The 16177-nt window shown below is 45.1% G+C and overlaps 1 protein-coding gene across 7 annotated transcripts in view; it reads right to left on the bottom strand.

Annotated features, from left to right (window-relative positions):
* TRANK1 (tetratricopeptide repeat and ankyrin repeat containing 1) overlaps nucleotides 1-16177 on the bottom strand; it is a 300522-nt gene that overhangs the window by 203281 nt on the left and 81064 nt on the right. For all 7 annotated transcript variants that reach the window (XM_056520371.1, XM_056520377.1, XM_056520378.1 and 4 more), the window contains 5 exons: nucleotides 15751-15834; nucleotides 8981-9119; nucleotides 8494-8634; nucleotides 2796-2975; nucleotides 2184-2333 (listed from right to left, as the gene is read on the bottom strand). In XM_056520371.1, coding sequence (XP_056376346.1) covers nucleotides 2184-2333; nucleotides 2796-2975; nucleotides 8494-8634; nucleotides 8981-9119; nucleotides 15751-15834 — 694 coding nt within the window. The remainder of the gene's footprint in view (nucleotides 1-2183; nucleotides 2334-2795; nucleotides 2976-8493; nucleotides 8635-8980; nucleotides 9120-15750; nucleotides 15835-16177) is intronic.

Below are 16177 nucleotides of genomic sequence, written 5' to 3'. Positions count from 1 at the left end.
TACAAGTCCCAGCATGCCCATAAGGGCATGCTGGGAGTTGTGGTGGTCTGCCTCCTGCTGTTGCATAACTACAGCTCCCAGCATGCCCTTTTTGCATGCTGGGAGCTGTTGCTAAGCAACAGCAGGAGGCTGTCACTCACCTCCAACGATCCAGACACTGCAGGTCAGTCCCGCCGCCGCAGCTGCTCCTGGGGCCCCGATCCCAACAGGGGCGCCGGGGATCGGGGTCCCCAGCACCCGGGGTGCACGTCCCGCACCCGCTCACGTCCTCCAGAAGAGGGGCGGAGCGGGTGCGGGAGTGACACCCGCAGCAGGCGCCCTGATTGGTCGGCCGGTAATCCGGCCGACGAATCAGGGCGATCGTGAGGTGGCACCAGTGCCACCTCACCCCTGCAGGCTCTGGCTGTTCGGGGCCGTCAGAGACGGCCCCGAACAGCCAGTAATTCCGGGTCACCGGGTCACTGGAGACCCGATTGACCCGGAATCGCCGCAGATCGCTGGACTGAATTGTCGACATGGGGGGACATAATGACCCCCCTGGGCGATATGCCGGGATGCCTGCTGAACGATTTCAGCAGGCATCCGGCTCCGGTCCCCAACCGGCTAGCGGTGGGGGCCGGAATTCCCACGGGCGTATGGATACGCCCTCGGTCCTTAAGGACTCGGGATGCAGGGCGTATCCATACGCCCTATGTCCTGAAGAGGTTAAACTTTTATTAGGGAAGGGGTTAATTCACATTTATTAAACTTTTTTTGTTAACATTTTTTGCATTAGGTGACTATTACATGCAATCTTCTAATTGCATACACTGTTCAATGCTATGGCCTAGAATAGCATTGATCAGTGTTATCGGTGTAATTGTCGACATGGGGGGACATAATGACCCCCCTGGGCGATATGCCGGGATGCCTGCTGAACGATTTCAGCAGGCATCCGGCTCCGGTCCTCAACCGGCTAGCGGTGGGGGCCGGAATTCCCACGGGCGTATGGATACGCCCTCGGTCCTTAACTACTCGGGATGCAGGGCGTATCCATACGCCCTATGTCCTGAAGAGGTTAAACTTTTATTAGGGAAGGGGTTAATTCACATTTATTAAACTTTTTTTGTTAACATTTTTTGCATTAGGTGACTATTACATGCAATCTTCTAATTGCATACACTGTTCAATGCTATGGCCTAGAATAGCATTGATCAGTGTTATCGGTGCTCTGCTGTTCAGCCTGCTGAGGCTGACTGGAACTTCAGACCAACCATTGGACGGCGTGGAGGAAGGTAAGGGCCCTCCCACGGTCCTCTAAGTTGATCGGGAAACCGTGGTTTTGCCACGGTGGTCCCTATCTGCTCCACTGAGCTGCCGGGATAGATTTTTTGCTATTTGAGACACCTCGATTAATTCTGAATGGGGCGTCTCAGTGGTATTAGCCACGGGTCCCGGCTGCTGATGGCCGTCAGTACCAACCCATTTTGACACGGGGTCAGCTCGTGATCCCGCGTCATAGACGGGGTGCGAGACGAGGGCGTACAGTTATGCCCTTTGTCCTTAAAGAGTACCTCTCATGATTTTGTTAAATGTTATACTCCTCCCAGTTCACTGCCCCCATCATGATAAACCACCCCCTGCCATTTTTTTTTTATTACTTGTTAGTTTTCTACCTTGATATTGCTCTGTATTTTCTGCTCTGTCTCAGTCAGATTCACAGACTGGGAAGGGACATTACCCAGCAGGTGTGACATCATCTGAAGCCATACAGGGGAGAACTTCCTCCCTCACTGTTACACGCAGCCCTGAGCAGTTCAGTGTGTGAGATGAGCTCTGATTGGATAAGGCTGCCCTCCCTCAGCTTTTCCTGATTTTGGACTTCTGCCAGGCCAGCAGGAGTCCAAAGTCTGTGCAAAAGATGGGGAAAATGTGCTCTAGACAAGTAGGGAGAAACCTAATAGCAGCTTCATTAAACTCAAATAAAACATAGAAAACTTCATTATTTTTAAACAAAGTACATTAGAAGGTTGTTTTATTTACCATAAGGAGTGCAATAGCAAAAATTAGTTTTAATGAGAGTGCCCATTTAAGGTGTTAAAGTTTTAGAGATGAATGTTAGCTCAATTATTGCAAATTGACTTATCTATTTCATTTTCCCCAAATGTTACGCACTTTTATTTTTAATTAGATAAATAACTTACCTTTCAAAGATGACAGAATATGCAGAAAGTTTCGGACAGGTTTGTGCACACAAAGTTTTTTCACTTTATGCTTTTGCTTGCAGAAGTCTACGAACTGGCCCAGTGCACAAGCAAGTAAATCAGTCTTATCTTCAGCAAAACTGCACACCTCTACACACAAAGCCAGGAAACAAAGAGCAAGTTGGATTTATTAAATACATGTAAATGTTTTGACATAAGTCTTTCTTCATACAGTTAAAGGGGTTGACCCATTTCTTTTGGGTTTTCCAGCCAGTCCCTCCTGCCAGTTTGCAATGTGCATAACTCCCATTGACTAATGGGAATTTTGCAAACTGTTAGCCCTGCAAACTATGGTGTTCATGGCAGCTGTTAGACCCCCTGAACCAGACAGTCAATGGGGCTGAAAGCCCTGTGCCATTCATTGCATAACTGCAGGTCAGCTCCCATTGAAGTCAATGGAAACTGAGCTGCAGTTACCTGGCAGGGCGCTGATTGGTGCCAGTGTCGAGTGTAGACAACCAGCCAATCAGCAATTATCCTGTGGCTAAGCCATCAAACATATAGTCCTAGAAAACCCCTTTAGTAATGCAATAAATGTACATGATCACATACCAGTTAAGCTGGCTGATGGAACTGCAGTGGGATGTAGGCTTGCCAAATGTTTTTTTATTATATCCTCTGCTTTGAAGTTTTTATTCTGTTTCAGCAAAGATGCAGCATCCCTCCCCAGTTGGTTAATGATACATGGGTCCATGCCGAAATCCAGAAGCATCTTAACATCTTGTGTTTGACCTAAGAAACATAAAATAGAATTTTTTTTATCCATATGTTTATTTATCGGATTTCAGGAAAAACATCACAATAATGATAACAAGAACAAGGAACAACAAAGGTGGGGGAGGGGGGGGGGGAGAAGCAAAAGGAAATAATAAGGATATGGAGAAAAACAATAGGTTATAAGGTACACCAATATACACAATACCATAGTGCACAGCATAGAATGGTGGAAGGTAACAAGCATGCACCACAAGTTAAGAAGGGCATCTAGTGGAACACGGAGAAAAATCATAATGATGATCTACACAGCCCTAAGATGCCACTATACCATTAGATTCTTGGGAGTTCCTCCAATAGTCCCAGGTTATAAGGAACTGTAGTTCATGACCTGTACGGTTGGCTATAAGGTTCTCCATAGAGCAAGAGTATCCACTCTCGCCTTCACAACAGGGATATCCGGAACCTACCGGGATTTCCAGAGAGCTGCTATGGAAGTCCGTACAGCAGAAAAAATATGAAAAAGAATAGTTTGAGAGTCCGCAGGTAAGTCCTTCAAGTTGAGTGCGAGTAATGCCATGCCTGGATCTTTCACGGGAGGGTGGGGTAAGATTTTGGAGATAAGTGCGTATACTGAGTCCCAGAAAGGAGCAATCAAAGTACAGGTCCACCATCCATGTAGGAACGAGCCTACCTGAGCACCACACCTCCAACATGTAGGATTAACAGTGCTGTAGATATGAGACAATCGTTCGGGGGTATAATACCACCTGTATAGCATCTTACGGGCAGACTCTAAATGAGTGCTACATTTAGAGAGTTTTAATGGTACAATATAAACATCGTGCCACTGCTCTACACTAATAGAGAGACCCAGATCCCGCTCCCAGGCAGATTGGAATGGGAACGACTCTGGCGCCAAAGAGGACTGTAAGGCTTTGTATGAAATCGAAATTCCACCCCTGGCTCCAGAGTGTTGGAGGAAAAAGGCATTATACGGTCTGGGAGCTAACTCAGACGGCCACTTATGATAGGAAATAAAGTGACGCAGCTGCAGGAATTTAAAAAAGTCCCCAGCTGGTATGTTGTACCTGGACCTAATGAACTCAAATGTGCCCAGGGAACCCTGGTCCGAGATATCACCCAGACATGTAACCCCACTATCGATGCAATTTGAAAAGGAAATATGCGGGAGGAGAAGAGATAGAACAGAGAACGGAGTAGACTGGAAGGAGATAAGGGAGAGCATCTTAGTGGACAGAATGAAGAGCCACATATGCAGAGAAGCGGAGATTGTGAGGCTGAGAGTTGCCACAGTAGTATTGGTAATCGCCACTGACCACAAGAGGCACCGAAGAGAAGACACTCCCACAATCTCCTTTTCCATAGACATCCAGCGGGCATCCGAATCTCCCCTCCACCACTATTGTAAATAGACCAAGTGAGCCGCTCTGCAGTAGTTAAGTAGATCTGGACAACCTAAGCCCCCCATATGTGTAGGTAGAAACAGCAATCTAGCTGAAACTCTCGCCCTCATCAGTTGGGATTGGAGTCTCCTGATAGAGGAGAGGGGAAATTTGACAGGCAAGGTGCGAAACAGGTAGAGGACAGAAGGCAGTAGGAACATTTTGGCCACAGCAATGCGGCCACACCATGAAAGAGGAAAGCGAGAATATGTTTTGGTGTCTTGAGCTAGTTGGGTGGAAAGGGAGGAGAGGTTAGAAGAAACCAAATCAGAGGGAGAGGGAGTGAGAAAGATACCCAGATAGGTAATACCGGTAGAGGCCCAATGAAAAGAGAACCTTTGGGAGAGGGAAAAATAGATGATTTACTCAGCTGAAGAGGGAGAACAGTCGATTTCGAGACATTAAGTCTGTACATGCTAGCTGCACTGAAGTCGGCTATTAGAGACATTACATGGGGTAAAGAGCTGAGAGGGTGAGTCAGTGCGATCAGGACATCATCAGCGAAGAGACTTATTTTGTGAACATCAGACCCTACTGTAATACCCGGGATCAGGGAATGGCAGCAGACATGTTCAGCAAATGGTTCCATCACAAGGGTGAATAAAAAGAGAGAAAGGGGGCACCCCTGTCGGGTGCCGTTAGTGATGGACACGGAGAGGACAGGGCACCCGACGTAAAAACCCTCGCCGACGGCGATGAATAGAGGGCCATAATTGCAGCAATAGCAGGGTTGGGGAAGCCAAATTTAGACAACACTGCCCTTAAGTATCCCCAGTGGACCCGGTCAAATGCATTCTCCGCATCCAAAGAGAGGAGCAGAGAAGGCGCCCGACCGTGGCAAGCAGCTGCCAAGATATTTAGCACTCTCCTAGTGCCATCCGAGGCCTGTCGGCCCTTCACAAAGCCGACCTGGTCAGCATGTACCAGGGACGGGAGGATATCTGCTATGCGGATTGCCCACAATTTGGAGTATAATTTGAGGTCAGTATTGAGGAGCGAGATTGGGAGAAAATTAGCAGGCTCAGTGGGGGGCTTCCCGGGTTTGGGAAGTGTCAATATTGTAGCATCTAACATTTCTGACAGGATCGACCCTGTAGAAGCTATATAGTTAAAGACAGTGGTGAGGTGGGGGGCAATAATTGGGCCATGCGTTTTATAAAACTCGTTAATTAACCCATCAGGGCCTGGAGCTTTAGCACCCTTTAACGTCCTGATCGCACTAAGCACCTCTGTAGGAGTGAAGGGGAGAGATAGAGTGGACAGATCAGATTCAGAGAGGGAAGGCAAGGAGACTGAGTCAAGAAAGGAAGCGATAGAGGCAGGAGTAGGAAGACTGTTAGGCTCAGAAGTGGAAAGGTTGTACAGCGTGGTATAGTAAGAAGCAAAGGCATCAGAGATACCCTGAGGGTCAAACACTCTAGTACCCGTAGGCAACTGCAGATAGGCTATACGACTCCTCGCCTCCTGTACCTTAATCTGTCTGGCGAGGACCTTGCCTGGTTTGTTGGCACACCAATAAGAATTAAGTTTTAGGCGGTGCAGTGCCAAATCATACTTGTATAAATCTAATTTGTGTAGATGACCAGTCAGAACCGATATGCGTGCAGCAAGGTCAGGTGTGGAAGCTAACTTATTTTTTTCTATGCAAATCTGCAAGCTCCAATTGCATAGACAAGCGTTTCTCCCTTGTCTGTCGCCTGTGGTGGGCCGCCTGGCTTAAAAGTGTCCCTCTAATCGTGGCCTTGAACGCACACCACATCGTGGTGGAGTTGGACACCGACCCTGTTAGTAACAAAAAAGCATTTTATGTCCTCAGCTAAGCTGGGCTTGTATGTGGGATGGGAAATGACATAGGGGCTGGCACGCCACAAGGAGGTACGTGGAGAGGAGAACGCCTCTTGTAAGGTAATTGAAATAGGAGCATGATCGGACCAGGATATAGTGTGAATATGTGACTTGGAGACTGAGCCGAGAAGCGGGCGACTAATGAGGAAAAAATCTATTCTAGTGTAGACCAGGTGGGGATGGGAGAAATAGGTAAAGTCACGGATACTAGGGTGCTGTATCCTCCATATATCAAATAAAGCTTCACGGGACAGGGTAGTAAAAATGGGAGTGGGTTCAGGATGTGGGACAAGGGAAGTGGAGTCCATGGACGGCCAGAGGGTAGCATTAAAGTCACCCACCACAATCAGACGAGACGAGGGGTTGGAGCTTGCAACTTTGTTCAATACATGCCTGACAAAGGCGTGTTGTCGCCTATTTGGAGTGTACACTGCCACAAGGGTGTGCGGTACCAAGTTAAGAGAACAATGCACAATAAGGTATCTGCCACCGCTATCCGCCACCACCTCCACATCAGAAACAGCAATAGTATTTTTAATGGCCAGGGCCACCCCCCTTTTCTTTTGCGCCGCATGAGCAAAGTAAATGTGCGGGAAGCGTTTATTATGCGATTAGCAATCAATAGTACAGTGATGCAAACATCGTGACCGTCAGAAAGCTCATACATTATTCGTAGTTCAGGTGTACCTAAGGTAAAACACATAAAGAAAAAAATAGCAAGGTAAAACTGGGTAAAAGTAAAAAAAAAAACTAGCAGTAGTGAGTAACCATAGTGACCCCTGAAGAGGGCCAGCATCGGGGAGGCATGGAGAAAGGCACGGAACCATACCTAATTAGACATGTGCCTATCCGGCAATAAACAATACATCATTACAGAGAGTAACATAGCATTACATTGTTTTACGTTTACCGTAGTGGACCACCGACAATTCATCGGAGACCTTTTGTGGAGGGAGATTTGAGCTGGGAGAGCCCCTCTCGGCTGGCACAGGGAGAGAAAGATTCCAGGCATGGCAGCACTCAAGAAGTGCCTCCGGGGTGGAGACCACATGTTTAGATCCACCATAGGAAATGATAATCTTCGTGGGGAATCCCCACTTGTAGGGTACACCATGAGCCCGGAGAAGGGAAGTGCCAGCCGCATATTCCAGACGTTTTGCCAAGGTGGCGGCAGACAGATCTGCAAAGACAGCTAGCTTGGAAAACCTTTCAGGCAAGTTGGCGGGGGTGCGGGCAGCCATCATCAGACCCTCCTTGGAGTTCTTGGTGAATGCTGTTCACTGTTGAGCGTATCTCGCTGCGTATGGTGGCTGAGAGGTCAGCAGCAACCGCCAGTCAGGGCGGGAGAAGCACTCCCGGGAACCAGTCCGCTCCGAGCCCCAGATTGCGGTGAGGGGACGGCCGCGATCGGCGTTGAGGAGGCCGGAGGCATCTGCAGGGACGAGGCTGTCGGCACGGAGCCGAACGACTGCGGAGAAGACTGACCTCCCGGTGAAGCAGACCCACTGGAAGCAGGAGAGCTAGGGTGGCTGCGAGCTCAAATTTCTGCCATGCAAAAAGCATTCAAAGCGTTAAAACTGAGATTTGACAAGTAGGTTGGTGAAAAATCACCCAAAAAGGATAAAAGTAACCCAAAAAAACATGAGATGATTTTTGGAATGCTTGGAAAAATCCATGCCGTCTTCTTCACTTGCTAGACGCAGAACATCTTGCTACTCCCAGAAAAGAGATATTTTTGGCACGCTGCGATAAAGCCACTCTGTGTGCATATTAACACCAGCAGGCATCTACCTACAAACCGGAATACTTTATGCCTCTTTATTTTGGTGGGAATAAGCCTAAGAATGGGCGAGCTGTAATAGTTACCATGGGTTACTACATGTCACCATAACTGATCCTTAAAAACACTTTAAAACTATGTGAATACGTTCCTAGAGTGTGTGACAGGGGTTTAGAGGCAGCCTATTTGGGGTTTATTTAACTGCCAGTTCAAGTCGAACCGGACTCGAGATTTCCGAAAGGTTATTTATGTTTGTATATCCCTTTGGCCAACACAAGTCCAAATTAAATGTCTAGTCAAAACTTGCAGTGCTAAGTTGTTTACACAATTCCCACAAGTCCAAAGGATATTCCACAAAGGTCCCAGATGGTAATCCCCTTAAAGTTCCACAGGACATGTTCAATCTCAGGTTACAAACATACTTTTTTTATAACCAGCTACTTACACTTAACAGTATATCCATGTGAATTGGCTGGAATAGATGCTACCAGATGCAGAACTGTGTTACCATCTCTGTCTTGCTTGTTGATGCATTTCTTCATATCTGGGTTCATCTTAACAACAAGTTTGAAAAGGCTGTTGTTGGCTAATAAAACCAAAATAGAATGGTTGTTAATGTAGTTAAATGTCAGGTAAAATATTAAAAGTAATGTAGCATCAGGACACACTAAAAATATGAAGAAAAAATGTTGTGTTTTATAGGGTCATTGAAACAAAATAAAAATGATATTTAATATGTTTCAGTTATCACATCTACTGAGGTAAAACACAATGGCCTGATTTTTTTTTTCTGCAACCACTTTTAAACTTTGCTCTTTACACAGCAGTTGCTTTGATTTCTATATATAAAATATATGAAAACAAATTGCAGTTAAAATGAAACAATCACAGCACTGTATACTATATTTTATGTTACCTTTTATTATTTATACCTGTTTTTATGCAGAGTTGTATAACTGAATGAAGGGGATGTTCTCCAATGGTTTCCACATCAGCACCCATAGTTATAAGCCAAGTGACAAGCTCACTGATAAGACATATATCTTGGCAAGGAGCAGAGCTCACAAATGTCTAAAATAAATACAGCAGATGTACAGCAATTTAAGAAATATAGAAATCAATAAAGACTAGATGTTTCTTCTTCCTTCTGACAAATTTTGAAGCAAATGGTAAGCATAAGAGATTCTCAGCATACTTGTATTGTAATCTTTATATATAAAACTCAATCAATCTATATAGTGTAATTTTAAGTGTATTTTCTTGCGCAAAATCTTGCACAATGATATTTTCTGCGTTGTTTTTGTGCATCTTTTTTGGTGGAACTTTTTCTAAAGATGTCACCCTTCGGGTGTACCGTAGAGCCATTTTTCACCGTATACATCGATTTACTAACTGCGTTTTTTTTTTTGGATGCACAAAAAGAACGCAAGTCTCGTTTTTTTGCGCAAATATACACCACCTCGGAGGACACGTACCAAAGTGTGTATTTTCACACAGTAAGGACTGCAACTCCCATCATGGACAGACTCTGCCCATGATGGGAGTTGTAGTCTAGGGGCTGAGGTGCAGATCGCAGCAGGTTATTATCCAGAGACCCGCTGTGATCCGCATTTATTAACTGTAAAAGCCGGCGGTACATGTGGCTTCACTGCACTGACACGACTTCTATATACAGATGTCATAATTCATAATTACCGCCACCGGGAGAGGAGAGCTCTGATTGGTCAATAGCTATTCTCCAATCAGAGCTCCCCTCTCCTGGCAGGGATTATGAATCATTGCAGTCTATATAGAAGCCGGTGGCAGCGCGATGTAGCCGCATGTACCACCGGCTTTTTAATTTAAATGCGGATCGCAGCAGATCATTTTGGTGATCTGCTGCGATCCGCATTACATCAGTGGCCCCCCAATTTAACCTGTTCCCGCAGGTAGTTCGCGCGTCATGACATTTATATATGTCATGCAGTTAACCCGGCAATGCGCGGCATTGCAAGAGTTAACTGGCAGAAGTCCCGCTGTTATCAGCGGGGGACAACTTCTGCAAGCCCCCCCAGGAACATCTGTGGATGGTCCTGGTCAGCAATCACAGTGATCGCTGACTGTGGGGGGTGAAAGTTCAGATGCCCGCTCTTCCTGCCCCTAGAGGTCGGGTAGAGCGGGGGAAGAGGATCTCGGGAGCTGCGGGGGGCCGCGGCAAATACCTGCTGTGGGAACGGGGGGGGGGGGGGGGGGGGCGGGGACCGGGGGCCGTCTAGAAGGTAGCTGCGGCAGGTAAGTGGAATCAGCAGTGAAGATCGCCGTAAAGTGATATTCACTGCTTCTTCTAGGAGTTTCAAAACTACAACTCCCAGAATGGAGGCGCACGGGTTGGGAAACACTGAGTTAAGTAACAAACTCTCAGTGTTTTGCAACCAGTGTGCCTACAGCTGTTGCTTAACTACAGCCCCCTATGATGGGAGTTGTAGTTTAGCAACAATTGGAGGCTCCCTGTTTAAGAACACGCTGCATTATGTGCGCTCTTCCCAGGGGAGAGCACAAAAAATGTACTAACCCGTATTTCTTGTTTTTCTTTTCTTCTCATTTCAGATACGTGAATGCGGAGGACTATGTCGGATTCGGTGGACTGCGACGATGATCAGCGTTTTTTTTAATTTATTTCAATAAAATGGTTAAAGAGGGCAGTGGGGGAGTGATTTTTTTTTTAAATAAATTTTTTTTTCAATGTGTCTTGTTTTTTATAATTGTATTTTCAGGGTTAGTAGTGGAAGCTGTCTTATAGACAGAATCCATTACTAAGCCAGGGCTTAGCGTTAGCCCCAAAAACTGCTAACGCTAACCCCCAATTATTACCCCGGTACCCACCGCCACAGGGGTGCCGGGAAGAGCCGGTACCGACAGGCCCGGAGCATCAAAAATGGCGCTCCTGGGCCTAGGCGGTAACAGGCTGGCATTATTTAGGCTGGGGAGGGCCAGTAACAATGGTCCTCGCCCACCCTGCTAATGTCAGGCTGTTGCTGCTTGGTTGGTATCTGGCTGATACTGAAAATAAGGGGAACCCTATGCATTTATTTTTTTTTTTTTTAAATCAGCCAGATACCAACCAAGCAGCAATAGCCTGACGTTACCAGGGTGGGCGAGGACCATTGTTACTGGCCCTCCCCAGCCTAAATAACGCCAGCCTGTTACCGCCTAGGCGCGCCATTTTTGATGCTCCGGGCCTGTTGGTAGCGGCTCTTCCTGGAAACCCTGTGGCGGTGGGTCCTGGGGTAATAATTGGGGGTTAGCATTAGCTGTTTTGGGGGCTACTGCTAAGCCCGAGCTTAGTAATGGATTCTGTCTACAAGATGGCTTCCACTACTAAGCCTGAAAATTCAATTATGAAAAACACAACAAAATGAAAAAAAAATTTATAAAAAAAAAACACTCCCCCACAGCCCTCGTTAACCCTTTTATTGACATAAAAAAATGCTGTTCATCATCGCAATCCACAAAATCTGACATAGTCCTCATTCACGTATCTAAATTTAAAATAAAAAAATAAAAATTTAGTAAATTTTTTTTTGTTTCCACACACCAGCAAAAATGCAATAAAAAAAACACAAGAAAAACTGACAGAACTCAGTGTCAGGATCCGGATACTGTGAGGATACTGGTGGTGGATCCTCTGTGTCAGTGGGGTGATGACGTGGGCCGTACCAGGGGAACGGAGTCTAAGGGGTTACTGGTTTTCACCAGAGCCCGCTGCAAAGCGGGATGGACTTGCAGCTGCAGGTAACCCCCAGGTCGTTCCACCCGATAGCGACTCAACCCCAACTGACGGCTGAGACAGGCGCGGTACAAGGGATTAGGCCAGAGCAAGCTCGGACGTAGCAGAAGGGAAGGCAGCAAGGATCGTAGTCAGGGGCAACGGCAGAGGGTCTGGAACACTGGCTTGGGACATACAAGGAAACGTTTTCACTGGCACAAGGCAACAAGATCCAGCAATGCTGGGAAGGGGAAGTGAGGTTAAAAAGACACGTCACAGGTGTGAGCACTAATTGGGCCAGGCGCCAATCAGTGGCACACTGGCCCTTTAAATCGTAGAGAGCCGGAGCGCGCGGGTCGCATCCCCGCCGGTAACATTAATGCAGCGCTCCTGGTCAGCGGGTCTGACCGGGGCGCTGCAAGAAGGTGAACTCCGCGAGCGCTCCGGGGAGGAGCAGGGACCCGGAGCGCTTGGCGTAACACGCAGGAAAAAGCTGGGACAGTTTTTCTGGAGTTTTTTATGATGCATAAAAAACCTCAATGGAATCCTGGCCTCAAAACAATAGAACAAAATCCCTACGTCCACTTTTCCTGTGAGGTAGAGAAGGAGAGTACGGTAGAGCGAGGGGGGGGGGGGAGTTTCTATATTTGCATAAGATTTATCAAAGGAGTGCACAGCCTTAGTAAATTCTGAGCAAGAGTGTACAATAGACAAGCAGTGTAAAGGGGTAGAACTGTGTCTACAATAGACACATAATGATGAATCCCCCCCAATGTGTGTATGTGCGTGTGTATGTGTGTATGTTCCAGCATCACGTCCAAACGGCTAAAAATATTAACATGAAACTTGTCACACATGTTACTTATACAGTGGGGATCAAAAGTTTGGGCACCCCAGGTAAAAAAAATTTATTAATGTGCATAAAGAAGCCAAGGAAAGATTGAAAAATCTCCAAAAGGCATCAAATTACAGATTAGACATTCTTATAATATGTCAACAAAAGTTAGATTTTATTTCCATCATTTACACTTTCAAATGAGCAGAAAACAAAAAAATGGTGTCTGCAAAAGTTTGGGCACCCTGCAGAGTAAATATCTTGTACTTCTCCCTTTGGCAAGTGTCATAGGTTGTAAACGCTTTTCGTAGCCAGCCAAGAGTCTTTCAATTCTTGTTTGAGGTATCTTTGCACATTCTCCCTTACAAGTCTTTCAGTTCTTTGAGATTTCTGGGCTGTCTGTCATGCACTGCTCTTTTAAGGTCTATCCATAGATTTTCAATTATGTTGAGGTCAGGAGATTGTGAAGGCCATGGCAAAACCTTCAGTTTACGCCTCTTGATGTAATTCCCTGTGGATTTCAAGGTGTGTTTAGGATATTTATACATTAGTAGAAGCCATCCCCCTTTAACTTCTGAAGAAAAGAACCCTTTAGTGCTGGCTCTGCGGCTCCCTCACATGAAGAGGATGGACCAGGAGATATTTTTTTAAGGTTCACAGTGGAACCACTCTTACCTAAATAAAAAACAGGCGCCTGTTTTTTATTTTTTATTTAAATAAAAGTGGTTCCACTGCGAACCTTAAAAAAATATCTCCTGGTCCATCCTCTTCATGTGAGGGAGCCGCAGAGCCAGCACTAAAGGGTTCTTTTCTTCAGCCTTTCTTCTACTGCATCCAGGCCAGCAGCACTGTTGGATACTGCAGCCCTAGAGGCAAGCAGCGGCTATATCTCTACCAGTACCCCATTTTCACTGGGGCAAAAGGCTTGGTTAAATCGTACCTAAGGTGAGCAGCCATCTATATGGTCCCTGGGCCAACCCCCTGACCTACTGCTCCTTTTATCAAGGGTAATGCACTAGGCGCCGGTACCGGTCTCTCTTTCTTTCTCCAAACAGATTCTCCTCAGATTAACTTCAGCTTTTTCACAGATGGTATCAAGTTAGCATCTAAAATTTGCTGAAATGTTATTGAATCCATTTTTCCTTCTACTCGTTAGAGGTTCCCTGTGCCACTGGTTGCAATACAACCCCAGCATAATTGATCCACCCCCATGCTTAACAGTTGGACAGAGGTTCTTTTCATTAAATTCTGTTCCCCTTCTTCTCCAAACGTACCTTTGCTCATTCCGGCTAAAAAGTAAAATTTTAACCTCATTGGTCCACAGAACTTGTTTTCAAAATGCATCAGGCTTGTCTATATGTTAATTTGCAAAGTTCAAACGCTGATTTTTGTGGTGAGGACGTAGAAGAGGTTTTCTTCTGATGACTCTTCCATGAAGACCATATTTGTACAAGTATCTCTTTATAGTGGAATAGTGTACCACAACTCTCTGGAGGGATTGTGCAATCAAATGTGGGTTTTGAATTGTTTTTCTCACAATCCTGCAAGCTGTTTTGTCTGATATTTTTCTTGGTCTTCCAGATCTTGCTTTAACTTCCACTGTTCCTGATGACTGCCATTTTTTAATTACATTCCGAACAGAGGATATTGACATCTGAAAATGTTTTGCTATCTTCTTATAACCTTCTCCAGCTTTGTAAGTGTCAACTATTTTCAGTTTCCGATTTCTAGACAACTGCTTAGAAGAACCCATGGTGCTGATTGTTGGGGTAAGGTCAGACGAGTCTGGGCATTTAAAACCTTTGAGATTGACATCACCTGGTCTTCCCAGATGATGATTTAGAACAATCCATGACACTTGCAGGTCTCAGCTTTGCAAAGGGGGCAGTGCATGCTATAAATTTTGCAGGGTTCCCAAACTTTTGCAGACGCCATTTTTTTGTTTTCTGTTATTTTGAAAGTGTAAATGATGGAAATGAAATCTAACTTTTGTTGACATATTATAAGAATGTGTAATCTATAATTTGATGCATTTTGGAGATTTTTCCATCTTTCCTTCGCTTCTTTATGCACATTAATACCAATTTTTACCTGGGGTGCCCAAACTTTTGATCCCCACTGTATGTCAACAACAAATATAGGATAGGTCATTTAACCCTTACTCACCCCCATTTGTCAGGGGTGGTGTTATTGTTTAAAGTTCCATACAAGTCTATGGGAATGCATAACTTCCAAACGGCTGGAGATATTTTGATAATACTTGGTCACATGTTACTTATATGTCCACTTAAAATATAGGATGGTTAATTTAACCCTTAAGTACCCCCATTTGTGAGGGTCGGGGTTTTTGTTTAAAGTCCCATGCAAATCAATGGGAAATGTATGTTCCCACATAACTTCCGTACGGCTGGAGATATTTCAATACCTGGTACACATATTACAGGTAGGGAAAGGAGGTCGGGAAAGGAGGTTGGGATAGGAGGACAGGATATGAAATCAAAAGCTTCCTCCTTTGTTTATTTTCCTCCCCAACAAGGATTAGGATGGAAAAACCGGGCAACGCTGGGTACTCAGCTAGTATCAGATAAAATAAAAAAATCCGGGGCATTACTTCTTAATACTGGTAGTTGTGTTATTCCTTATGGAACTATATGAATAACTAGTAGTTGGGTGTTTCTTGTCCTCACATTTTCAGTAGGATAGTATATAAACATTATAGTAAGCAAATCTGTGTAAAAGGTTTAAATGACAATAACTAAATAACTGTAATTAAAAAAGCAAAACTTTTGACATGTAATTTAGACATTGATTGTTTAGGGTCTGGGTGTTAAGACCCCAACCGATCACTAGAAGGAGAGGAAAGAAATGCTCTCCCTCTTTGCTGCAGGAGTCCTGCTCTACAGAGCATCTATAGAATCAATCTTCTGTAGTAAGGACAGAGATGGGAAGACAAGTGCTCAGTTGAGCGCTTCTCCATTCTCGTTCTATTGATCAGTGGGGTTGTCAGCACTCAGACCCTGACCAATTAAAACCTTTGACATATCTCTATTACATGTCAAAAGTTTCCTTAAATGGCAGTAACACTTAAACATATACAATTTAATAGATTATGTATACTTTACCTTAAAGATGCCCCCTAGTGGCACTTTCAAGTCATTAATGTATGCGGGCAGTTTGTTTCGACGTTTCATCAAAAGGATGCAGGACTAGGAAAATTAAAATTAAATTTACTATACACTAAGTGATTTTTTCTCAAATCAGTCCCCCAACACTTACTATTAGTAGAGGTCATGTGTACAGAGACTAGCAAGAGACCAGGTAACCGTTATCACATGAGCGTTGGTAAGTACACACTTTCAAAAACACACACACACACACACAAAAAAAGCACCTAGCAAACTTTAAGGCAATCAAGAATAAATGTAGTCCAATTTGTGGTACATTGGAAAACTGTCATGTTCATAGACCGTAGACACTAGAAAGTGGTTAAAAAAAGAGCATGTAAGGGTTGTGAGTAGCCTAAATGATTGAAAGGCTGGGTTCACACTG

Source organism: Hyla sarda, chromosome 5 (genome assembly GCF_029499605.1).
Source record: "Hyla sarda isolate aHylSar1 chromosome 5, aHylSar1.hap1, whole genome shotgun sequence".
Lineage (NCBI taxonomy): Eukaryota > Metazoa > Chordata > Amphibia > Anura > Hylidae > Hyla > Hyla sarda.
This window is presented reverse-complemented; position numbering and strand designations above follow the sequence as displayed.